This window comes from Nyctibius grandis, chromosome 5 (genome assembly GCF_013368605.1).
Source record: "Nyctibius grandis isolate bNycGra1 chromosome 5, bNycGra1.pri, whole genome shotgun sequence".
NCBI lineage: Eukaryota > Metazoa > Chordata > Aves > Nyctibiiformes > Nyctibiidae > Nyctibius > Nyctibius grandis.
Window position 1 is genome coordinate 4,238,983 of NC_090662.1, and position 27,477 is coordinate 4,266,459.

At 40.1% G+C, this 27,477-nt stretch overlaps 1 protein-coding gene across 1 annotated transcript in view; it reads right to left on the reverse strand.

The window, feature by feature from the left end:
- The window catches only part of MKLN1 (muskelin 1), a 103,747-nt gene that overhangs the window by 7,350 nt on the left and 68,920 nt on the right, over positions 1-27,477 (reverse strand). The window contains exons 10-16 of the mRNA XM_068400578.1: positions 24,101-24,313; positions 22,061-22,282; positions 20,028-20,157; positions 11,125-11,272; positions 9,682-9,796; positions 7,194-7,333; positions 4,578-4,680 (exon numbers count right to left, since the gene is read on the reverse strand). Of these exons, the coding sequence (XP_068256679.1) occupies positions 4,578-4,680; positions 7,194-7,333; positions 9,682-9,796; positions 11,125-11,272; positions 20,028-20,157; positions 22,061-22,282; positions 24,101-24,313 (1,071 nt within the window). The remainder of the gene's footprint in view (positions 1-4,577; positions 4,681-7,193; positions 7,334-9,681; positions 9,797-11,124; positions 11,273-20,027; positions 20,158-22,060; positions 22,283-24,100; positions 24,314-27,477) is intronic.

Here is a 27,477-nt window from a genome sequence, read left to right on the forward strand (position 1 = left end):
CCTCCTCCGTAATGTCTGTACAGCGAGTGCTCAGATCACAGCGTAAAACAGTTTCTCAGCTTTGACCACTTCTGTTGGGATAGCACCTCGTAGCTTAGGCTCAAAGAAGCAATAAGAGGCTCAAATTCTTTGAGGATGGAGCTGCCACTAGCTGAAGTTGGGAAGGCTGAACGCTGTTTTTGTAAAGGCTCCTTGGCTCCAAAGCCTCTGCTCCTGCAGCACTCAGACTCTGAGGCTTTACAAAGAATCACAGCAGGACACGAAGAAGAAAAGCATGCTTTTCTTAGCTCCTTCCTAGAACTATTTTTCCCATTTGGGCTTCAATTTTCCCAGAAATATCAGTCTAATGCAAACTCAAACAATACTTTTGGGCCCCGCTGGCTTTATCTGGCAAACATATTAAGGACAAGGTCTTAAGAATGGAAAGTATGAAGCAGCCTTGAACAGGGGCCTCCAGCCTCAGTCTACAAGCTAGTCAGGCCTCAATTGGCCTCCAGGTCCTTGCTCTTTCTCCTCCCATGTTCCAAGAAAAACATACTGCAAGTTTTCCTTGCACTTTGTATCTGTTTTACAGCGATCATGGGATTGAGCTTCACCAGTAGTTGAATCTCAACCTTAATGTACAAAATCATCTTACTCTTTACTTGGGCAGCAGTGGCCATTTTTTTGTATCGTCTTGATTTCTTCTGTAGCCCATTAAGCACCTGCAAAGTTCCGGGTATGATTACTCCAGTGTTCAAAGAACATCATCTTTAGCCTTGTATGTGATCTGCTGATGTTTTTGTGCTTTAATAGCACCTTTTTTTTCTTTAACATAAGTACAAAACTTGGAATTCATTTTGATTTTCTATTTTGGCCATCCTTTCATCTTTAAAAGCCTCTACTTCCAAACAACCACCAAATGTACATCTGTGTGTATATGACCCAGAAGAACACCCATGTCACCAGAAATTTTTACACCAACAAATGGCAGTCTTTAATTGCTCCATAAACTAGAATACATGGACAAACTTCCATGTGCTCTGTCGATCTACCTTGTTTACATACAGTGTCAGAGCTATTGATCCACAGCCAGTCAAAAAACATTCACTGATCTGAAAACACCGAACTAACTGAAGAAGTTTAAGCGATTTCAAGCAGAATCACAGTTAAAAGAGAACTGAATCTGCATTTGTGGGCAAGAGCAGACAGAGACAGGGTTGGCATATAGCCTATGGCTACTAAAACAAGCACCCATGCAATAGCTGTTATTTGCAGGCATCTACTTCACTTTAGAATAATAAAAAAGAAATAAAACTATAATCCTATTAACATCCCTAAAATTCACAACAAAGGAATGAAAATCTGGGGGTATGTTCCTCCTGTCAATCATTCACGCTACTTTAAACAGAACCGATTACTAACGACAAAGTAAGTTTTGAGAACAGTCTGTTTATTTTCTTTGGCATCCAACTCAAAACAGATGAAGAGACTTGCCTAATGAAGTTAGAAGAAATTACTTCTATTATAAAGCAAGTAAGCCTTACCTCAAAGTGAAATTCTGCGTGTAACATTATACAACACTACCCATATCTCAATCATATAGACCAGCCTCTAAAAGAACTGCAGCAAAGTCAGTGATAAACCTACTCAGCTTGGTCCTTCCCAAATTTAACTGTTGCCCTAGAGAGAGGGAAAAAAACAGGGAAAAACCAATTCCCTTAAGATTTGCCACACTAAGCAGCCTTACAGCATTCCATGGCTGTAGCCAGTACAGAGAAAGCCAATCAGATATATAGCCTTTGATATTAATTAAGACAATCTCAACTACAAATAAAGACAGAGTATGTTGGTGTCTGGGCTGAGATACACAATCAAATTGGTGCTTGAAATTTGATATGGAATCCAAAAAGCCTGCGTCAGTCCTTTGGAAAGCACAAGAGCTATTTGAAGATGTAATGCCAGAGCAAAAAGCCAACTCAATGTGATAACCGGAAGGTAAATTGACGTCAACTGGAAATACACCCAGTCAGTACCAGCGCAGTAGCTGGCTCTGTGCCATATACCTGGCAGATCTGTTCCAGTGTAAAAAGCTTTGGAAGTTAAAGATTTTTGACCTGCGTAATTTAAAAAAAAAACCAACCAACCAAACAAAAAACCCACCACCAAACCCAAACAAATCCGCCTCCCAGAAACTGTTAAATGATTTTAGGAGACCACTGGAATGGAAGCTTTAATTCTGCTGAACAGTACGCATTGATCCGACGGACCAGCATGACGGACAGAAGCTATTGAATTTTGTTCAGATCAGGCATCGGGCCTGCAGAGAAAGGATTCACAATATATCCACTCAGCTGGATTGAGCTGCCTAAGCTCATATGCTGGATCATTAATGCGCAGAACACTAGTACGCTCTATGAAAAGGGATTTTTTTTTTACATTTTATTCTATTTCTACCTTGTATGATAAAGCTACTACTTTTCCCCAAAATCTCAGAGGAGCCCGTGCAGTCAGGTAAATTCTTCATTCTGATAAGGTGGAGGAGTTAATACTACACACTGAACTGGGCAAACCAAATGTAGGATATTAAAGGATTTCCTGTGCCAGATGTGCACAACGTGCAGCCTTTATGGCAGTTCCTTTGGTCTGCTGGTGACAGTAGGCAGCATGAACTAAAAGGAGTGGAGCTTGCTGATCACACCACAAATGAATCAGGATCATAGAATGACAGAATGGTTTGGGTTGGAAGGGACCTTAAAGATCATCTAGTTCCAACCCCCCTGCCACAGGCAGGGACACCTTCCACTAGACCAGGTTGCTCCAAGCCCCATCCAACCTGGCCTTGAACACTGCCAGGGAGGGGGCAGCCACAGCTTCTCTGGGCAACCTGGGCCAGTGTCTCACCACCCTCACAGCAAAGAATTTCTTCCTAAGATCTAACCTAAATCTCCCCTCTTTCAGTTTAAAACCGTTCCCCTTCATCCTATCACTACTTGCCCTTGTAAAAAGTCCCCCCTCCAGCTTTCCTGTAGGCAATGTTTTCTGTTCAGGCAATAAAAAGGCACAGCCAGCCATGAGATGCAAGGTCTCTTCAGCAGTAACTGGCCAAAGAGAGACGTGGCCTTCACAGGCATGATGGGGCTACCAGCACACAGGTAGGACATGGAGAAAAAGGGAGATCAGAGAACGTAGGACATGGTCTTATAGTGGGTGGGAGGAAGAAGAAGGGGAGAAGAGAGCATCAGAATGGTTGTTGTATGTTCTACGTTATTACACATTTAAATAGGAAGAGGAAAGTGCTGCCACACTGGGAAGACGGGGCATAATTGGGCAGAGCCCCCTTGAAGCATGCTGCATGGGGTGGTGTGTGGAGGGGGGGGAAATCTCCTTTTCTAGCTGAAGAAAAGCAGGATTACCTGTTATTTGTCTGTCCTATGCTAGAAATGGCTAGAAAGGATGTGATACTACTTGATATGGGACAATTTAAATGATAAACCATCTAACAGAGAACTTACAGGCACAGCACTTAAATGTTTTCTTGTATCCGATGTTTACAAAGGCTAACCAGAATTTATGACAAATATGATCAGTTCCAAGATCCTGACATGAGCAAATATTTTTTTCTTAGTTCTTCTAACCCTACAATTTTATACTGTGCGCATGCAAATAGCATATTCTCCCCCAAAAGCTTTTAGTGTCTGTATAATGATCTTTTCTTTATCTGAAGTAACAAGTTAAAACCAACAGATTAAGTGATTTATTCCAGAGACTCAGCAGGGAATAACAGTGCCCATTCTCCTATAGCAGTTTCATAAAAGGAGCTGTCAAATCACTTCCAAAGTCGCTAATGCGAGAAGAGGGTAAGAACCATGGTCTCTTCTTCCTCATCTACCCATAAAAATGCTTGTACATCCAGCTGGCTGCCCCACGTTCCATGTGGAAATTAATGGCAGAGTCAAATCAACCACCTTATCTGACACTTTTCGCTATTTCTTTAATCTTTTTTGTAAAGTGACACGTACTGCGGTCATGGAAGCAAAACAGGAAATGGGAACAAATTCCTGGAACAAATAAAAGAATATGCCCACTGGATAATATTCAAAAGGCAAAGGAAATAAGAGTGTAAGGTTAGCGAGCAATGTATGTATACAATCTGCTTCCAGAAATACTTATCATCTAGAGAAAAACCTCTTTTCCTCCCCCAGAGCTATTTAATATTGACAAGCCAAAAGGCAGCGTGAATAGAAGTTTCTATTAACTTTCTGCCACACAACCAACTCCAGACTCGTGACATTTCAGAGAGTTTACATTTCAATTAAAGCTCCCAAAATACACACCGGTATGTTGGAATTAAAACAAAGGCCTAGTCTTCACTATTATGAGTACAAAAGCTATTTTATCTGGAACCGCAGTTGTAAAATGACTGTTTCTAAAGCAGTATGACCTTTAGTGCAGAGAAATAGAAGATATAGCAAAGTGTCGTGCACCTGTAGAGCTGTTTTTAAACTGAATAAAAACAAGGTTTAAGAGGCTGAAAGCTTCCACGTGAGAACAGTTTACATTTCTTTATAAGTAAGACAAAGATCGTTCATCACTACCTCTTTTGTCTCCTCGGGGTCTGAGTGATCCACAGTTACATATAAATCATTCTGCAGGTACTTCAGTGCACTAAGAGGGTCAGTTTGAGCTTTTTCTTCAAACCTGCAAAGAAGAGAGAAAACATGAGCACAAACATTTCCTTCAGGACTAAGTACTACTATTTCTACAAAGAGCAAAACCTACCAAACGAAACTTTCAGCCAAATATTTCCAAATAAAACAAATGTTAATGGCAGCTCGGCCTCGTATTTGCTGGAGTACTTGCTTTCGAGCCAGACTTGAAACATGGAGGAGTGTTTTTTGGGGGTGTACGGGAGTTACAAGGGCAAAGTATCACGCTCTTACTAAAAGCGTTCAAAAGCATACGTACAGCAGCTTCTCAATACATAAAACATTTAGTACAGTTTGTTTTCCACAAATAAAGTAAGGTATGAGTAGCACCTCATGTGAGGAGCGCAGTTCAGGTACAGGCAAGCCCTGAGCACTCCAGCCTCAGGGGTATTTAGATTCCTGACTGCGCAGAAGCATAACTGGAAGGGATGGAGAATGCTCCCTGCTTCTGCCAGACAGCAGCAAAAGGGACGATGGGGGTGAAAAACATTCTTTCTCATTTTCTTTTAACAAATAGAAACTGTAACTCCTGTGAATTCCCTGAAGAAGTTCACGTAGCCCTCAGAAAATGATTCTGGGCTCGGCATCCTCAGTGAGCAGAGCTACTTCCCCGCAGTACTGAGTTGGGCGCATAAGCCTAGAAAGGAGGAGGTTTAAAATTATCTTTTTCTCCTATCACCTATCTGCCAAGTGCAGTATCACACTGTTTGTCATCTTCTGAATCACCGATACACAATATTAAGCCTTTCCAGGAAAACAGCTCAGACAATCCTGGATTCCAGAGATGAGGACACTAAAACCCACGTTCTCAGTTACTCAACTGCCTTACAGGAATGCAAGATATTTTATTCATAATATAATGAATAAAGTTACCTTTAAGAAGTTATAGCTTGTCAAAATGAAAGAAGTCACACTGAATAGATTTAATCCTGTTGTTATTTTTTTATTTGGGTCATCTGCTTGGCTATTTATACTGTAATGGATATCTGTAGCCCAAATTTTGAAACTGTCTAAAGATGCAAGTCGTTTAGCCAGTGCATGGAGCACGTTTGTTACCTGACGTACATGAAATTTTGGTAATTAAGCATGATTTCTTCCAAACGTTCATTGCCATGGTCCAGAGAGCTGAAGTACCTTAAATAAGTGGAACCATTGACACCTTTGCTCTTCTACACCTGGCCAGCTTGGCTCTGCTGTGGCTGACTGGTACTAAACAAGTTAACAGGCCAAAGAGGACTCCAGCTGATGCAGCGGATTTGCTGTGTATGCAAGCCAAGTACCTGCTCTGGTACCTAGAGCTTGAGGGAGTGCAGGTAACGGGCAGCCAAGTGACTCCACAGCAGTTCAGCTCCAGCCCTGAGAGACACATGAACTCCAGCAGAGCACCCATCATACCACTCCCTGACTGGTCATGTTTGGCTCCCTTATATGGACCCCAATAAATGGGAGCATGGTGCCTAAACCCCAAACTTCTGCCAGACAATATGCAGCATTTCCTTTGAGTGCACTTTAAGCAAGGGAAAACAAGCAATCCAGAGCTGTCTCCGGAGGTGGTACATCTGCATTTGCATACAACCACATGTGGGTTTAATAAGCCTCACAGATTACTGGGCAAGACCTTTATTCCTTCTTGTAGGTGTTCACATCCATCGCATGGCTAATCTGCAAAAGGTCTCATCCAGCCACAGTGATTGCAAGCTGACCATCGCAATTTGCTTGCTGCCTCAGAAGTCAAATACCATCAGTAAAAACCAACCTCTGGCTTTTGGCAGAACCTGATAACAAAGTATTCTCACCAAGAATGCAGAAAGAGCTATTTATTGGCTTCAAGTAATTTGCTGGGTCTTGAAAGGCCGTCTCGCTGCTGCAATTTCTTGCCTAAGGCAACACCATAAGCTTGATTTTGAAAAGCTGTTGCCCTAAATAGCAAATATAAGGCAGCTCTGAAACATCCAGAGTGCAAGAAGCATCACAGTGTAGTTGAATTCTGCATAAGTGAGAACTTTCAAGTGATTCTGAATGAGAAACTCTGATGACCTCACCACAGTTGTGCCTCAGATGCAAAGGCATCCAGCCCCCAGACTTCATTAGCATCCTTGTGAGCTGTTACTATCTCCTAGCACAGCATTTCAGAAACATACTCCATTTCCTTGGGAGGTGACAGTACCAAAACACACGTTGACGTGAAGCAGAGTGAAAAGAGAATCTAAAAATTGCCCACAACTCCTCACACAATAGCCAGATTTTTCTAGTTCTAGAATAACATAGTAAAACCTGAATGATGTTAAATTTGTAGTTTAGTCCTGCTCCACTGCTCTTTATTATTCAAATAATTTTTAAGAAATTAAAAATAATCAAGAAACCTGCATACCATCAGATAACCAGTGAAGTCACATTTCCCAAAACAGTTCACAAGATATTCAAGTTTTAGCAACTTTAAGGAAAAAAGAAGAAAAAAAAGACACTTTGGAAGAGAAAATTGCGAAGCATCTTTTGTTTCTATACCTGTGCTTTCTTATGAGGTATTTGCAGTGTCTTAGCAGGTATTCCTTTGAAGGTCGGCAGAGCTTCAGAGACCAGAAGTCGTCTAATCTCATCTTGGGAGAGCAGGATTTGCCAGGATTCCCACCAAATAAGTAATGAACCTAAGCAAATGAGAGGCAGGTCAAAAAGTTGTTTGTTTGTGTACATCCGTTAAACAGAGTATTTACTATGTCAGCATCTTTGGAGAGGTTTATTCTGGAGGGAGAAAACTCTGCATTTGAGACAAGCTGCTCCATCTTATTATTAGCCTTACTTTGTCCCCTAGGAGATGAAGAAAGTTCTCTTAAACTGCTTACATTTTAAGACAATAAGAAAAGCTGCACTGTTAGAACATCCCTCTAGCAGATTCCTGAGATATTTATAAACAAACATCCACAAACCATGTGATCTCTTTCTTTAGGAAAAACTATGAGCATGATAAATCCTTAAGCATGTAAGATAAGAGCAGAAAAGAAGGATCTGAGCCTACTCTTGTTGCCCTGTTCAAAATACTTGATGCAAAAAATACTCAAACTGATGGATTACCAACCCCTTCTCCAATCTTGTCCTCAAAGACTCCAAATTCTCGTTGTCATGAGATACGCTAAGTTAAGGCACCGGTACTAAACCCTTCTCTAATTTGAGGACAAGCAGATTATACCCATATAATCGTGAGATGACTCCAGCAATCACACATTTTCTTTAAAGAAGAAACATTCATACTTCACTGCTGGTGAAGCTGCACACTAAAGCACCACAGTTCAGACAAGCAGCTTTTCCCTTGAGTCAGTGAAGACCATTATCTTCCCCAAAGACAAGGGCCACTGGCAAAGCGAGTGGCAAGTCCTAAAGATGCTCAAAGCAAAGTGACAACAAGCCCAGTCCAGCATAATCTTGGGAGATGACCAACAAGCCAATGTCCTCACATGTCCCATAAACTCTACAGAGCCTTAATTTGATGTGCAGAGAAAAATATTTTCATGGTCTCTGGAAGGGCAGATTTGTTTCACCTCAATACAGGAGCTTCGCTGCAAGACGCTTAATATATTACCTGGGCACAAAGGAAAGAGCTAACTGAATAAAAAGTAAAACAAAAAGCCAAAACTAATCCTAAGAAGAACTGAGGAAGAAAAAACCAATCTTATCTACAATCAGAAGTCACAACCACTACTGGGATTGTCTTCAAAAAAAGTTCTAGCAATCCTGAGACGCCAATCATGGAAATACTAAATATACTTGTATGCAAAATTCATTTTTTTGTTAAAGGTAGATCAAATGAGGCAGTCTTTAACAGTCATTCTGAAAATTTTGGGATAAAACACCTTCAAAATGCAAGGCTAGACTTACAGAGAGGCTAATCTCCAGAAAAGTGGAAGTGTTAAAAAAGGACTGTTTATTTCTTCACTTTTTTTTTCTTCACATCATTCGGCATTTCAGACTCTGAACTGTTGGTATTAAACATACTACAAAGGGTCTTCAAATAATGAGGTTCAGAAGTCCAACAGCCTACCTTTCTCCACAGCTTTAAAAATAATCACTCAAAACAATGTATTCTGCGTCCCACTGATGTAGGCTCTCCTTATTTATATCAGAGGAGTTTAGAAAGGTCATTTGAACACAGGTTTCTAAAAATAAGACTCTTCAAAACAAGTACATCAAACAGCTCTTCAGATAAAGCTGGGCAACTGCCATGATTTAGCAGCCTTCACAGTAACTTACAAAATACTACTCTCAATCTCATGGTATTTTACACTTAGAAGTAAGCCATTAAAGGCAGAACAGTATTTACCATGCGACATTCATGTCCGTGATGAAGACAAACCATACAAGTTCTCCATACGGAAGTTACACCTATTCCTCCTTAAAATCCCCCTCATCCCCAAAATTTTGGGCTACTTGCGTTTCCCAAATTTGATTAACAACCCATGGAATGATAAGACTAAAGTATATTCATCTTTTTCAGTTCAGACTGTTTCAGACTAAAAAAAAATTTAGAAGTAGTTTATTTTAATTACAAAATATCACTGAAAGGTTAAGTAAGTGCGTCACAGTAATTTAAATTCATAGGTTAATGAAGTTATGGTAACCTAATCTGTGGGTTTGTGCTTTATTGTTAGTATGGACAAAGCCCTAAGTTTACTGAGTGGTCATGTACGCTACAAACAATTTTAAGTATATTTAAGTATGAACGTGCTAAAGAACAACAGTTGCTTCTGACATGCAGGGCAAAGTAAGGCACGTGTGTTAGAGCAGACTGTTAACAGTGGTTAGTTCATTCACACACACTTTCTCCTGGAAATGTTGGTAACTATCTGGGATCATTTAGAGGGATGAATGTGTCAGCTAAACTGAAGAAATGACTCCACAGTCACTAATAGGTTGTGAGATTAAGTCCCTGAGGATAATGAACGAAGCTTCAAGTGTTCTCAAGTAGGAGAAAATCGCTGCATGTATGTCTGGACCCTCATACCTTGTGCAACTCATCGTACACCAGTTGATGGGCAAACCTTGGGCAGGGCTCCTCTTCCTGAAGGCTTTTACCTGGATTCTCTTTTGCTGCTTGGTCATTCTTATAGACACAAGACCTGAAATACAAGGCAGTAAGTAATGATTAGTACTCCCTACAGGAAGTAGAAAAGGTTACTAAAAGGCTGTAAGGTAAAAATGATGTCAATTTGAACTGCTGGACATATAACACCAAAGGTTTTCTTACTTCTCTATATATTGTCCTATATTATCCCATCCCCATTCTTAGCTCTACAAAGAAACCCATCCAACAGGTCATCTTGGCTGAACACAGTCTCAATCACAAGCCAAACAGGAAAAAATTCTAGAAAATTTTATGTCATGAGCTTTGGAGGTATCTTTAGATGTTGCATTATTTGTTAGCAGAATTGTCAGCGTGAAGTATTTTTCATTATGGAGAAGACCATCTGGGACACAGTAGAGCTACAGGCGACAGGCTATAGCAAAGCCAGTATTTCAATCAGTGATTTCCAAGCAGACTTAAGTTGTAACTGAAAATCCATTTTCAAAAAAACAACGTTCTCACCTTTCAAAGTGATTGGCCCCACATTAGAAGAGACTTTGAATACAAAAACACTGCCAGCTCTGGAAAGGGACAGTGGCAATCAGCTACCAAATACAATACAGCAAATAGACGAGGCGGTATTTTCTCAGAATACTGGATCTAGCAGCTACCTGAAAGAAACTGCCTCAAATTGCACCAGGGGAGGTTTAGATTGGATACCAGAAAAAATTTCTTCACTGAAAGGGTTGTCAAGCACTGCAACAGGCTGCCCAGGGAAGTGGTGGTGTCACCATCCCTGAAGGTATTTAAAAGATCTGTAGATGTGGTGCTTAGGGCCATAGTTTACAGGTGAACTTGGCAGCGCTGGGCTAATGGTTGGACTTGATGATCTTAAAGGCCTTTTCTAACCAAAATGATTCTATGATTCTATGCAGCCTGGAAAAAGCTGATAGATCTATCATGAAGACTTCTCCCTCACCGTTCATAGAGCATATCAGTTTCCTTAGTTTCTAGTAACTAGTACCATGTACGCTGCTATTAACAACTCGCATTTGACTGAATCTGCTGCACTGATGATGAATCCTGGCCTTGAACATTTCCTACAGGAAAAACTTCTTATAATGGTTTACTTCCCCTCATCCCCTCTACCTGCCTCCAATAAACAAGTTCATTTGATTTCTCTCCCTCATTTGGCTTATTGCCATGGTGTTTCTAAAGCCTATGGGAAAAAGAGGTGCATCAAGGGAACTCAGCTGTCTTCAATATTATCATTCCATGGTTATAAGAGATTACAGAGTTACCTGGGAGACAAGATCACGTAGGACTGCTTTCTGAAGAAAGCCAGTGTGGATGTTAGAAATAGCACCCCTTTGATTGACTTACCAGCTGTTCCTCACAATGTCATAAATCCAGAAGGAATTCCTTACGTTCTCTTCCCGCTTCTCCTTGTCTTTACTGAGGCCAGACAAGACATGGATTTCATTCAGTTCAGGATCAATGGTAGCCCTTTGAGTGAAACCTGTCATTGGAACTGACAAAAAAAAAAAAGTTACACACTGAAAACAATGGAGGATACAGGAAGGGATCCAAGCACCAGACAAACGCATTTCCCTCCCTCCGAAATTCAGCAGGTTTTCTAATATTCATGGTACAAGCGTGTGATTGCACATAACTACCTCTTCAGTATTCCAGGATAAAGAGTTAACGTCACTACCTAGTATGCCCATTTTCTTCCTTGTAATTACTTTCACCTCTTCATCTTTCGTATAAAACCAAAACTCACGACTGAGTGATCCCAAGCTGGTATTTTCTATGACCTCTCCTGCAAAGCGAACTCGTTATTTACCACAACTTAAAACTGAAATGGCACATCTCAAAATAGGAGGTGTGCAGAAGTTGCCAAGCAAACAATTTGCTTCTTGCACATGCCCTCCAAAGCAGGGTGAGAGGCAGGAGGAGAAGAAACATTCACCCAGAGGCTGACTCCTTCCCTGCTAAAGACAAGTCCAATGCAAATTATCTTATTTCCTTCCTATTTGTGACTCCTGGAAAGCACAAAAACCATTCTGAGAGCCACTGTTTCCTAGAGAAAGGCATGGGTAGAGCTATCTGGGAGACTACCAGCTCAGAAACAAGGATTAAACTGCCTAAAGATAGAGCTAGATGATCCTTGTAGATATGAGTGGAATGATTTTGTTATTATCTCTTCTGTAAGAAGCAGCACTAATTCCAGAACTCTTAAGTGCAAAAGCTGGGAAACTCAAAAAAATTCAAGATGAACTCAAGATTACATAGCTCACAACCTTGCATTGCTTCCTTTAGGACAAAGATGTCAAGAAAGTTTGGGTTTTTTTTGTAGTTTCTAAATAGTTGTGGTATAATTATCAAGCTATTCTTCTGTTCCACCTTCAGATTTAGAAATATGGTGAAATACTGAGGATTTCAGCAGTTTTCATCATAATTCCCCGAAAAAAGGTCAGCAAATTTGTTTGGCAGTCCTTTTTGTTTGTTGTATAATTCCCCATTTCCTGTTTCCCTAGGCAACCATCCTTCCAAAATGTATTTGTGAAGAGCACGTGATCTTTGTTTACAGATCCTGTTTGTCTTATTTCTCTTTCTGGGTCAGTTTACAAAGGCTGGTAAAGGTTCCTGGCCTTCGATCAAGATTTTGGCATGAAAAATTCTCAGAACTCTTGTATTTTGCAAATTCTTCCCTGCAATTAACTGCAAACTGCACACGCGGCCTAGAAAACAAGGCCTACGCTAATAAACCATTTAATATGGCTGTTTAAGAACACACAAAACGGTACTTTGCGAGGCCATTCTGGAATAGGTTTCGGTCTTGTACTTCAATCTTCTCATTTGATAGGCCAGGAAAGTAATAAACATCAATTAAAAAATGCTGAGCAGCATTTGGTTTTCTACAGTTTAAGCCCCTACTGAAAAGTTTAGCAAGGCCAAAAAAACGAAGCGTTTCTTAAAAATAAAAATAAACGCTTAATTCTTATGTAAACTTAAGTAGAAAGTGAAATATATTCAGATAATTCATTCTCAGAGTCCTGTCGACAAAATTCTTGCTTATGGTTTTAGGGAAAAGCAGAAGGCAGAGCCTTTGGAGCCCTCGGCAGCATAAGCCTATTCTGACCTCCAATTTTGCCACAAAGTTTCAGAGAAAAATTAATCCAGTTTAAAAGCAAATGGGTGGCAGAGAAAAAAAAAAAAAAAGCAGGGAACAATGCTGGCACAACAACAACTACATACCTTGTTTTAGCTACAAACCACAAGGAAGTTTTTAAATACGACTAATGAGTACTGTGAAAGTCACCCAATAAGGAAACTGAGAACAAAAAGACAATTATAGACTAAATATCATTAATTTTTGAAAAGTATCATGTAATGTGTTTGCTTGCATAGTCAGGGACTGAATCATTGACCCAAAAGGATTAAATTCAAGGCATATTTGAGAAATTTCTGGTAGGAGAGCCACCTAAATTTGATCAGCAATGCTAATGTATATGAAAAATATCTCTGCAACCCTATCTGCTGCTTTGAACATTCAAGAATATGCCAGGTTTTCAGAAAAAAAGCATGTAAATCTTAAGAGCATTAATACCTCAGGCTCATTGAATGAAAGTTATTATAATCATGAGGAATACGGTTGTTGTATTACCATTGATACAGAAAGCGTATGAAACTTGTCTGTGGAGGTCCCATCCCTCCTCCTGAAATGTTGCTAAATAAATGAATTTTCTATCTAGTTCATGCTCGATTTTCTGAAGCTGAAGTTATTATTTAAATAACGAAGGAGGGAAAAGCCGTCAAAGTTCAGTGCCTCTGTTTTTTACTCTCGATAGTAAGGATAGGATTTATCCATGGCAACTGCAATCAAAACCAAATTCAAGTCAAGTAATTTCAGGCTTCCCTCAGCTGTACATCAGTCTCTTCTTGAGACTGTTTGAAATGTAGAATGTCTAGAAAAATAACATATCCAAAAATATACATTTAGTAAGGACCAAAGATGAGGAGCAACACACAAACTCTTTGACCTATCTAAGCCACTATGTAAAAGCCATATTTAAGTAGTGCCTTAGGCTAGATAAAGTTGACATCTAGTCTTTTGCAGAGGAAGACTGAACTGGAAAGTTAGATGTTAGATCTCTCACCTCTCCTATGGAGACAGGCTGAGAGAGTTGGGGCTGTTCAGCCTGGAGAAGAGAAGGCTCTGGGGAGACCTTCTAGCAGCCTTCCAGAACCTGAAGGGGCTACAGGAAAGCTAGAGAGGGACTTTTTACAAGGGCAAGTAGTGACAGGACAAGGGGGAATGGTTTTTAACCAAAAGAGGGGAGATTTAGATGAGATCTTAAGAAGAAATTCTTTGCTGTGAGGGTGGTGAGACACTGGCCCAGGGTGCCCAGAGAAGCTGTGGCTGCCCCCTCCCTGGCAGTGTTCAAGGCCAGGTTGGATGGGGTTTGGAGCAACCTGGTCTGGTGGAAGTTGTCCCTGCCCGTGGCAGGGGGGTTGGAACTAGATGATCTTTAAGGTCCCTTCCAACCCAAACCATTCTATGATTCTGTGTAATATGATTAAAAAAAAAAACCCACAAGACAACACGAATTTGGTAAACAAGTCCCTAAAAATAAATAGAAAATAAAGCAAGCTACTGCACAGGGATGGAGATGCTACTGAGGGAGATGCTGTGATATTTTAAACACAGAAATGTCAAAAAGGTGTTTACCAAGCAATTCCGATCCTTGACAGAACAAAAGGGCTACATAAAATCCTCATGACTGACAAACGCTTCCACTAGGGGGTAAGAGAGCTTCATAATCCACCAGCACAGCGGACTTGCAGCAAGTGCTGGATACCACTCGACTGACTGCGGTCTCATATTAGAGAGGGACACGGGCTGTAAACTTGTGAAAAGTATTTGTGATATTTAGCTAACGATGTACATTGGGAAGGTAATTTAATTCTGCATGGGAGACAGAATTGCACCTGTGACAGTAACGATTGCTTAGGATATATTTTTTTAAATTTTAAGACTCAGTAAAAAGTCCTAAACAACAAGGGGTAAGATCAGACACGGTAATGCCAGCGCGCTGCAAGAACTATTATTTGCAAAGTACGAGAGCCAAGGGAAGCATAAGGTGGTAAGAACGGCTCTATGGAGGTTCCCTCGCTCTTCTGCTTCTTTGCATAAATGTAGATATCTATCAGCTTTGGAGGAAACCTCCACCGATTTCACACTCTTGAGAGTGCCTCTCAGCCCCAGCGATCACTCCGGTCAGCTGTGGGCAGCCAGCTCGAAGGACATAAAGCAGCGACTGAGGACTTAGCCCTGGTTGTTTTGAACACGCGCTGGCCCGTCGCTATGTGATATTAACTTGGCTCCTATGACAATACATTACTGACTGACGAGGAGAAGCTGTACAGAGACATTACTAAACACAACACAATCCCAAAAAGTCTAGGAGATGGTGAATGCTTTTCTTGTGCCACTGAGGTTTTTTTCCTCATAATCTTATTAACCAGCCCAGGGTAGAAGGGCAGTAAACTAACTGAAAATAAGAGGTCTGAATCCTCTCTCCAGAACGTAACATCTTCATTTATTTTTACACAGCAAAATGAAAAGCTCACGGCCTCAATATTTGAAAACAATATTCAGCCACACAGGCCTTGAGTTAGCAGCCAGTTACATAAACAAGTAGTAATTCCCGAGAAAGCTTGGACAAGACGCTGTGTAACCCTATACAACATAATTTCCATTTAAATATAACACATGGGGAAAGGTTTTCTACAAAAGCAACACCTAATTGTGCAACAGATATGTTCCCACTACCGCAGTGCCTACTTACAGGCATTTATTTGATCATACTGATCATTTCAGCAAGCTGAATATTTTTTGGCTTGTATGTGCAGCCAGCTACAGTTGTTCCAAGCGCGATGTTGGCTGCTGCCAATATCTAAGCAAGAAAATAGATCTTTTACAACACCAGGCAGAGTTTGCAAAGCAGTAAATAAATCGGAGTTCACACAGATGTGGTTCTCATACTGCTAGAGAGAAGTTTGGAAATTAAATCTCATCTCTCTCATTTGAGGGGACAGTATAGCACGTTTTTAAACATGCTTTGAAACACAGCATTGGCAAAACAATGATATAAATCGTGTCGTCTACAGACCACTTCTGAAGGATTCGTGAAAGATAATTAAGGGAAGCAAGTTCACTGACAGCCTTGTAGTGCCACATAAGTTACGAAACTCTCAGAACACGTTACTGCTAATCCCACTACAAGTGACTTGCAAGTATCCTCCCTCCTTGTGATGCCTCGTGATTAAAAAAATAGGAGAAAGCTACATCACATGGATACTGCTGTTCACCAGAAACTGGCACATCCCTGATGGATTAATTTGAAAAAAAAGTGGTAGGTCAGCAAGTTACTCCATACCACTACTTGTAATCCACATAAAACTGAAGCAGGACCTCTCCTGAACTTTAATGGAGCAAACCTTGATGAGTGATAGAGATAGCATGCAGGCCAGCTGTTGACACAGCAAGATAATGATTATCCTCTTGGATTTTTCATGATGAGACTGCGTTTGGCAGTCGGCCAAGGAGCAGCTAAGGAGCCCATTTGAGCAGTTTGGTTGTCATGTTGAAAAAGCAACAACCCGATGTCCAACACTCAGTTCTCTCCCAAACAAGATGAGAATTTGGAAAAAAACAGGTCAGCTAGTAAATCTGAATGGAATTCTGCTGCTGTGCCATCTCTGTAAAGCATCCTTAGGATTTGGTGACTGCCTGCTCTCCTCCTCACCTTCACAGTAGGAGGAAAGTATTTTGAGATTGGTTCAGAGAAGCACCTCACAAGATGAGGAGCATATAAGGTCCCTCACAAAACAAAGTGCTTCCATAGCAAGGAACATGCTGGCCCCTGGCAAGGTAGACCTTAAACTGAGCAAGGGTAAAACATGCCAGGTGCCACAAAGACAATCAAAATGGGATATTCAGACTGCCTGTCTGAGCTGGATCCCGGCCATGCTGGGCTAGTTGTGCTTGCTGTTTTGATTATTGTTTTCCTGACATCGTCTTGTTTTAGATCAGGATTTCCTGGACTGGGCTGTGTCGCCTCTGTCCGTGGTCCTTACCCATGAAACCTCCCTGCTGTCAGGTGCACAGTTCTGTATCTGGAATGAGCACCTGCCCCAGCGAGAGATGTGGGATCTTCACCAGCAGCTAAAAAAATATTTGCAGTTTGCCCTTAAGAACTACTTCACCATTAAAAGGAGACACAAGAACGTTTAAAGCTTGTTCTCGTTTGACTTTGGAAGTTACTCGATGCCAAGGGATATAAGATGAACTCGATTCTCTTGCAGAAGGAAATTCTCCCTCTGACCAACAGCTCTGACACACCACCCGAGTCAGGGCCAAAGAGGATTATCACAGGAACCCTGACCACAAGTGTTCCCATTAGCTCCCTTAGACCTGAACTGACTGCCCATGATTAGTCATGAATTGTGGGCTAAGCAAGTCAGGCAGGCTGTCAGTATAGCGTTTTGAAGGCATTCAACACTGGTGGCACCTCTAGACCACGTGTATGTTTCAGAGATACACCCCGTCATACACACGTTGGGTTTGAGCTTGTTTTTTCTTTGTTGTTGTGGTTTGTGTGTTGCTTGTGGGGTTTTAAAAGTAATTAGAAGTATACAACTGCTCTAAAATGGTATATCCATCAACACACACATTTCTGCCTCTCCTCCAACCACAGGCTCTTCAACTATACTACACTTCCTCCAACTTGCACCACTACCACCTTTCTTCACATCCAACTCATTATCACAGCTGCATTCTTTTTTTCCTCAGTCCCATTTTGTCCATTCTCTAGCTGAACTAACAAATTTCTTGCTCCTAACAGTTATCATGCAGGAGAAAGAGAACCATCCCTAATGGCCTAATTTCACTGTAGTGCCCTCCTTTGACAACAAAGAGAAAGCACCAGGTTTTTTGATGCAATGAGCTGGAGAAAGAACCCATGCTCACTGACAAATGGCATTTGCCAGACATGAAGAGCTGCAAGGCTTACCCGTGTTCAAAGCAGATCGAGTCAGGAGACATTTTTAGTAGGCAAAGCTGTATGCAAACCCATCTTTTAGAAATCGTACCTTGATCAAATTTGAACTTTTCCCAGGAATGAAAAAAGCACACTTGAACTCGCTAAAATTATTGTCCTTTACTCCCAATTAAGAAAATTTAAGTGATACTTATTACTCAATATTCTCTCAATTGAGAGAATTCACCTATACAAGGAACTGGTTCCAGGATCAACACCAAAAGCACAACTAAGAGCAAAGAAACACTAAACAGCATAAATATCTCGTTCAGAATATAACATATCGTTACCATAGTTTTCTAGCATTGCAACAACTCCTTATTACTGATACTAATTAACTATTCGTTTTACTACTTATTAAAAAATCTTCTCACTACTCCAACGGAAATTTTAAACAAATGCACAATTAAGTTCTTTTAGAAAGGGTGAAAATCAAAATAGCTCAACTAAGAATAGAACTGAATGCCACATGCGAGCCAGGAACAAAATGTAATCATGGGACTTTATAGGAACATCTAGGTCAGGCATCCTCAACTTGACTCATCACACCGAGCAGCTTAAAACTTCACAGCGACCAGTCAGGGAATCACTTTGTTCGCACAGATCAAAATGGTATATCACAACCTAACAACAGCACAATGACAGACTTGCTTTTTTGGGTGAAAACAGTGCTGTCAGCATTTGCTGTCTGAATGTAACAAGCATTTTGTTCTCTTCCTGTTAAAATGTAAATAATCCTCGCATTTTCTTTCAAAAGTGAAGGAAACGTTCAGATCTGTTTGTTTACTTTCTACACACAGGAGAACAGTAAAATGAAAATCTACTCGTGAATTATTTCCAATGAGTCATTTTCTTACAAAGTCTACTATTCACCACTTTGGGGCCTGTGGGAATGGGGAGGAGGGCTAAATATTATAGTCTCATTTGCTTAACTGAACCTTGCAGTGAATGTACTTGCTGAGCAGCAGAGCTCAGTGTCTTCTCCAGCCATGAGGCAAGCTCAGTACCTTTAAATCTGAAGTAGACACAGGCGTCAGCTTAAAGTCAATGTTTTAAAGCTTCTGGCTCTAAAGAAATGTAGTTTTAAAAAAGCAAAATGACAGAATGCTAGCAATTTCATGGAAAAAAAAAAATTAAAAGCTCTAAGGACAACAAACAGTGCGTGGGTGTGCGTAGAGCAGCATCAGGCAACACGCAGGCACCTTAATAAAGGAGACTGTCAACAATACAAGCTGGTTCTTTCTTGGAAGCACTCAAGTAAATAAATGACTCCAGAGAATAAGAGCTTGGGTACTTTATTCTCTCACTTGCATAACTAAATTAATGAGCAAACAATAACGCAAACCATCAATAATTCACTTCCAAAGTTCAGCAAAATTACTTGCTAAAAATTAAGCCCGATCAAAATAATGAGGGTAGCCAAAATTCAAGATAAATTAGCTTCCCGGGATTTTGGTAACTGGAAGAAGAGAAAACAAGATTGGGAGCAAATATACATAATATGAGAAATATTCATAACTTCTCTCCTACAGTAGTACACATTGCAACACAAATTTCCACTTCTGAGCTGTATGCTGAAAATCAGGATATTTGCAACATAGAGAAATGATGTGCTTATACATGCAGAAATCCTTTGTGGAAAAAAAGAACATTCTTCTCTATAACACTTGAGGAGAAGAGGTATAAAATCAGTTCTTTATGGTTGTGTTACAATGACATTTGGGTGTTACTACAGGTTTCTGGCATACAGAAACCACGCAGATTATTTCTATTTTATGGCATCTTTCACTTGGTGAAAACTAGAAAAAATTGCTTTCTCCTTTCCTGGTTTAAAGAAAAATATTTTTTCAGCCTTTTTTTTTCTTGCCTTTGCTGGAGTTTCAAAGGAGATATTTTTAGTTCTTATTTTGCCGATTTTTTTTTTCTTTTGAGTGGCTATATGGTTTCATGCATCAATTATTTGTATTGTGCTGAAGATGGCAAGTGTCAAATGATGGGAAGGACAAAAGAGCTGGCATAAGTTTAACCTATATACTGTGGAGTTTACTTGGCTACATAGGGCTAGTTAGGGATGCTAACCTGATACCACAGGGCACTGAAGCTGGCCTTTCACCTACTTCACAATATATTTCTCATTTGTACCAATGGGAAGAAATGAATATGTAGTTGTACTCTTACCCATGCCTGAGTCTTTCTTAGTGCCGTCTGAGATGATATCCACATGATCGCTGTCTACATCATAGCTGAAGAAGTCATTCAAGTAAGTCTTCGATCTCTGGCCACCAAATACATATAAGCAGCGATTTTTCTAGAATGGAAAAAAAACAATTATGTCTTTATCAAGCTCAAGAAAGTATGTTGGCCAACTGGGACCATTAACAAATACATGAACGAATCAAAGAGTAATGGATATAGAATCATAGAATGGTTTCAGTTGGAAGGCACCTTAAAGATCATCTAGTTTCAACCCCCCTGCCACAGGGGGGTTTCTTCTAAGTTGAAAACGTTTCTAAGTTAAAATCATGCCTTAACTATCAGGTCCACCAATGTTTATTTGGTAAATATCTTTTACCTCCATCTCTGCAAAGATTGACAGGGAATAATTACGCAGAACAGTTTATTATTCTCAAACACAATAAAAACTTGAGAATTCTTGCTTGGATTCTTGATCGTCTTGATTCTTGAATTCATGATTGCTCAGTTTCAAGAGCTAAACCATTAAGGGCTCACAGCTTCTCCACGCCAAAAAGCCTCTTACAACACAATTTTAAAGACTTCATTTTCACAATCTATATGAAACCACAAACCTGGATCCAACACAGTTTCAGCTTGAGAGTCACCAGGCTGGTATCCCATAGTCAACTACTGTAGCCTTGCCTGATCAAGCTACAGCTTCAGAACATTAAAACAGCAGTTCATTTTTCAAGTTTAATATTAAAGAATTAACAGTCTCCACATCTAAAACCCATTAGATCATAACTTCACTGTTTAAAAAAAAAACAGGAACAAAAGATGGACTGTAAGAGAAACCATTCAGGTACCTGCACATTACTAAACTCAGAACAGGCAAGCAGCAAGCCAAGAATAACAGGTTTATTACTTCATTCAAGTTTGCCAAGTGGAAAGTCCGTAAGAGGCAGATTATTTTTCTTTCAAATGGTTGAGAAAACAGCAAAGGACCTAAATTTCCATGACCTGTGCTTACAGAAACCTGTATTCTTATGTTTACCATGGACATATACTTGAAAAATCCTACGGTACCTGTGCAGAATTTTGTGTGGCAATATGTTTTTGACCAGATTTGAGAGAGCCATTCAAAACAAAAATGAAATGGAAAGCTCTGAAAGCACAGTATTCACTACAAAAATTCTGATCTTTCATTTGAAAGGGAAAGAGAAAGAAACTCAGTAAATTGTTCAAACTGGCCGGTTTTCAATTGGTGGTATCAGTACACACTTGAATGCCACAATATTAATTTTAATTCTCTTCCTCCCTACTCCTAAGTCAGAGTTTAATGTCAGCAAAACATCCTGCAGTTCCCATGCTCTGCACTTAAGCAAACATGTGGTTGATGAGCAAAACTGGAAATGCAGTGAAAGATTTTTTTTTTTTTTAATACTCAGTACTAAATAAAGCACCACACAGGCCCCTCTACCCCCACCCCTCTGCCCTTCCATCAGGCTCTGGATGAAGTGCCCATAATGCCATCTGTGCCCAGCTGTTAACAGCTGCTTGAGACAACAAGCAGCAGCTGGGTGCTCAGCACAGAGGAATACGAGTCCTGTGCATCTCAATACACACCCAGTAAGCCCCTGCACTAGCCAAGTTTACCATTCCAGTAACCACACAGAGTATTTCCTAGATCAGAAGCTTCTAAGCTGCTCTACTAACTTTAAAAGAAAAACTCTTTAGATCTAATTGAACCATAGCCTTTGAGTCTATTTACCATTATTCAATTAAAATCAACTATTTACAATTCACTTTGCTTTTTATTTGAAGTTTCATTCAGTTGAAGTCATGAAAGCTCCAAGACTTGAATTAATACCACCTGCACTTACCAAAGAAGCATCAGAACATCAGCGAACATAAAATCAAGTGAGACAACACACCACTTGGGAGATTAAAGAGCTTCAAACTTGCAAGAAAAATCAAAATCAGATGTTCTCCTTCAAGTCAGTCATCATGAATCAAAGTATGGGGTGGATACTTACAGAATGGAACAACATACAGTGTCCTATTCGCGACTGGATATCCTCAGGTCCAGCATTACAGGAATCCTCTCTCAAAAGTTTCCATGTCTGACACTGGCAGTCAAAAGCAAACAATCCACTGAACTGTGGTTCGCTGGCTCTGCTGTCGTCAACACTGCCATTGCAGGTCAGAATTCGGCCTCCGAAGGTATATATCATGTGTTTTTCAGAATCCATACACATCTGTAAGAACAAGAGAAGAAGCTTTAAGCCAGCACATTAAGACCTGAAGACGTTAAGATTTAAGATTAAACATCCCTCCCCTGCAAGTGATACCTAGTAAGAGAGTACTCTGCACATCTCCTGAACCTCTAATGAACAGAAAAGAATACATGTCTTCACAGTTGACAGGTGTTAATCTCAGAAAACAGTCCTTTATTTAAAATGTAAGTCTAATTTTAACTTGCTTATTTAATAAGGAAAAAAAAAAAAAAGAGGCTGCATGCACCCTTTACCACATAAAAAAAAAATTGCTTCTAGCTGCTGATTTTAGGGAAAAAGTTTTTAGATTTTTTCACCACAATCCATAGCCAATTCCGTCAGAAAGTTAACAGAATATTGCCTTTGACAATGGCTATGCAAGGGAAAAACTCAAAATCACTGCTAATTTACTGACTGCCACTCAACCAACCCAAAACCAGCCTACGATTTGTTACTCAGGTTCCATCCTAAGCATATATTTACTGTTACCCCCATTACTTCAGCATAAAGTAGGGCCGTAACCTGGCCAAGGATTTTTGATGAGGCTGCAGCAGAAATATGTTTATCCCCAAAGCCTGAATGCAGGTTAAGGCACAAGAGATGCATCACAGTACAAATCAAACAAAACTCCCTGACTCCGGGTGATGTTTTCAGACCCAGCGCAACGCAGAGGGTTACAAAACACCGAGGGGGTGGAGGGAATCAGAGGAGATTACAGTAAGATAGAGATGCTACTCAGCAAAGCCTACACAAAACACTTCTAGTGCAGCACATTTTTGTGAAGGTTAAACAAAAACCGCTATCACAGTAGGTGCTGTGGGAGAGAAGAGAGAGAGCTGCAGATTGGGAAAGAATTCAGGGAGGACATTCTTTCCTAAGAGACAGCAGGGGGAAAAAAGAAAATTTCTGAAGCAGGCAAACAGGGTACCCAGAGTAGCCTTGCCAGCTGACAACTTACTTTTGCCTTTTCCCCAACACCTGGGAGACTGGTATTTGTTATTAATAGAACAGAAAGACTGATTGGCTTTTGTTCTGCAGACAACATGTATCTTTAATTTTCAGTGTCAGCAGAAATGCATATTGTGCTGGCAAACAGCAGCTTTGGTTACAAAACAGCTCGTACCAATAAAAGCAGCTCTTGGGCTGCTTTAAAAATGAGTGCTGATGTGCTGTTTCTTGGCTATGCTTTATAAAAACCAATTAAGAACAAACTACCTTTTTCAAGTACACAAACGTCATTAAACACACAAGTAAAAAAGTATTCAGTTTGAACACGTGGACAGGTGTGGCTTTTTAAAAGATCAGTAGCCACTCCTCAAAGGGGTTTCAATCTCTACAAAGCACGCACATTCTACAAATTTTAAAAGATAACCGATTTTGAACGAATCCTTGTCCTGTTGGCCTCATTTCAGCAGGTTGCTTATGTTATTTTTCCAAAGGTACCATACACAGCCTTGCAAGTTGTTCCCCAACGCCCTCCAAGTAGGCAGATCTGCAAACCCAGCTCAACAAGACTGATTAAAACCAGATGAACTGTGCTTTGAGCTTTAATAAAATGTGTCTTAATAAAATGAATTAGTTTGTAAAGGTTTTTATGATTCTTCTGACTCCATTTGATTAGAATACCAGCAGTCAGTGGCATTAGACAAAAACACTATTAGAATTTAACTCAGTGCAGCTCACAGCCTTCCTCGTCACTGCTACGTTACCTGGCACAGCACTTCTAAATTGCAGGAGGCTACGATCAAAATTGATCCGCAAACGTTGAAAACTTGGACTAAGAGTATCAATGTAGCTGACCTGATGATCAAACACCAGCTTCGGACCTCCATCCGCTGCAGTGTCTTCGCTGAGTAACATCCAGGTGTTTGTGTCAATGTCATAGCGATAGAAGTCACTTTTCAGAGATTTGCTGTTCCTCACGGAGGAATCCAGATAGCGTCCCAGCGTGTAGATCTGCCTTCGTTGGATGTCAATGCACATCTTGTGACAAGATCTGGCACTAGGACCACTCTAAAAGAAAACAACCACAAAAATAAAGAGAATAATGTATTTAATATTGCTCCAGGGAGGTCACTGCACATTCACGAAGGGCAAGTAAGTACTATCAGCAACTGGAAATCCTTTGAGAATTCAAGAAAATCTGCTTGGAATCAAATACAGGATTAATATACAAGTATCTATATCACAGGACATTCCATAACTTCTTTGTCCTTTAGAAAGTCACCAGCAAAAATCTTAATGCATTTTTTACAACAAACTTATGACTTGAAGCCTCTCTGTAAGATTCCTCAGAAAACAGACTGTTTCCTCCAGAACTGATTCTCAGAAGTGTGTGAAAGCTACTTCATTTTTTAAAATAACAGAAGTTGATGCACATGAGAGGCAAATTAAGATGTCACAGCCTATAAATAACCACATAGGAAGAAGATTAAGAAGTGCTCTATTACAAGAGCTTCTGTTTTATTAATAGGCTGTTTTCTAACAGATCATAATCAGACACTCCCACAAGCAATCATACCCCGTAATGGGTCTTTGAAGGTAACAAAAGCACTCCCTGTCCTTCACAAACAGATACAGCCATTCCAGCCTCCAACGACACGAAAGTTTCCCACGGTAAGCAAAATTGCCCTGAGTTATGATCTTCAAGAGAAAGACAGAGGGCTCCTGTCAAATTATTATGTGCTTATCCACCCAGGAGTGCTCAACTTAAATCATAGAGTAATTTATTCAATGACATTAAGATGATGCCACACAGTACTGGGCAGTGCCCTTTCTGCTTCCCAAATCTAATTTTGAGAGCCTTCATACACTCGTCTTGAAGCATGAGAGTGATATTCCTGTACTTCAAAATACTAGAAATTAAGATGTGCAAAGCCTTACTTGCAAAAGATCAGACAAACGAAGAAGAAAAAAACAGCATCACACTTGTAGATAAACCCTATAGTTTATTTGGCCTTAAGTTTGTATAATTTGGGCACTCTATAAATGAGGATGCCAGAACAAGGCTGGTTAGCTAACTTTGACAGTCTGGAAACCAACATGAAAACCAGTAAGATTTCAAGTGACAAAAAAAGGTAAGATGTACAGAAGACTGAAGTATGAAATAAAAAAAAAAATTACTACAATCTATTGAAAAATAAAGACTATGCAAATGGGCAAAGACGTAACTTAAATCACCATTTATTAGAAGATTTACAGTTAAAGTAGTCATGCCACACCAAATAATCATCACAATATTTGCTCCATGTGCTACCAAATACCGTCTTTACACAAAACAAATCTTCATAATTGTACCTTTTCATGTAAAAAATTATACTGAAATTATAACTGAAACTTGAAATGATGGAATACAGTTCACTAAGTTGGATAAAATATGAAAGCAAACATTACATTTTTGTAGTCAAAACTTTACTATTCGTTATAGAATTCAATTCCTTGATTAAAGAACAGTTACAGGAAACTTAACAGTAACTCAAACGACAATCTGAAGAGGTGAACTGAATTGTTCATATTTTGTAAATACGAACCATTATGTCGGCAATGATTTCAGCTTTGAGGATTAGTTACTTCATGGTAATTAAGATAATTTTCTTTTCTGAAAAAAATACTAATAGAAGTGAAATTTTAGCATACAATCCTGAAATACAGCAAAAGTTCATTCATTGCCTTTGGTCACATGGAAGCAGCTGACAGAGAAGGCAGCAACATACTTCACCTTGTTCCTAGAAAATACAAAATAGCATCTGAAGGGAGGTTGTAGTGAAGTGGGAGTCGGCCTCTTCTCCCAGGCAACCAGCGACAGGACAAGAGGACACAGCCTCAAGCTTCGCCAGGGGAGGTTCAGGTTGGACATTAGGAAGCATTTCTTCTCAGCAAGGGTCATTAGCCATTGGAAGGGGCTGCCCAGGGAGGTGGTGGAGTCACCATCTCTGGAGGTGTTTAAGAAAAGCCTGGACATGGCACTTAGTGCCATGGTCTAGTTGACATGGTGGTGTCAGGGCAATGGTTGGACTCGATGATCCCAAAGGGCTCTTCCAACCTGATTGATTCTGTGATCTTCCAAAGGACCCTGTTCCAAACACAGTTTCTTTGAATGAAAAGTACCAATTGGCGTATTCCAAAGGTTGCCCCTGATTCACAAGAGTAACCCCAATAGACAAAATCCATCTCTAGTTGTGCAGCTGGGACACTTAAGGATATGCCGTTCTTCCCCTGCCAAAGAACACATATTTGCCTCGGCACAGCTGCCGTATAGATGAAATGTTCAGCCCTACCTGTGCTTCCTGACTCCCCTCTTTGTCAGGTCATTGCAGATATTTTTAATTGAACCTGCTGATTTAGGTATCTTCCCCCACTCCCTCACCTCTATATGCTCTATGGGCTAAAGTAAATCCTACCAAATTTGCTCAAATAATGTCTTTGGCACTTTCAGAAATAAATCTCCAATTTAGCAATTTCCAGACCTGTCTTGCCTTGAAAAGCTGCATGTTATTCCAAATAACTGGAATTTGTCTGAGTACAGACACGAGGCTGAGACACTTCACACCTACAATACCAGTTTCAAGCCATTGGCATCGGCAGCACAGGTACTACACTGGCTAAGTACACAAAATACAAATCTCAACTCCTAAGATTCTATTAAAAATAGAAAAGAATTCAGGAAAAATATCTTTTTTTCTTGAATTATGTACTGATCACGTCTCACACAGTAATATCTGCCCTTTTAAAGAGCTACTAAAGGTTTTAAGTTTGATCATTTCATCTATACAGACACAGAAACTCAAGTTCACTTAAGGACTTCAACTCCACCAACTTGCAGAGCCTGCCATAGCACGAACTATCTCTTGTAATAAACAAAACTTCATCCAATTTATAATCTTTTCTCAAAGAAAACTGGAGTTATTCCTGCATACCACTTACAAGATCACATGGAACCTGCCAAAAGTTTCCAGTTTAGTCTACATGTTTACCATTATGAATAAATAACTCCATGAAACAACGGTACACATTGGTTTGACATTCAAGGCAGAAGAGGGGAAAGGCCTAAATCTGTGTTCACTTGAGAGCTACCCAATTTGACTATGGAAGTCCTTGTAGTATGTGTATACCTCAAAGAGGGACACGAAGTCCATTTACAATGACAGAAATAGGCAGACAGTGAAAATGAATAAAAC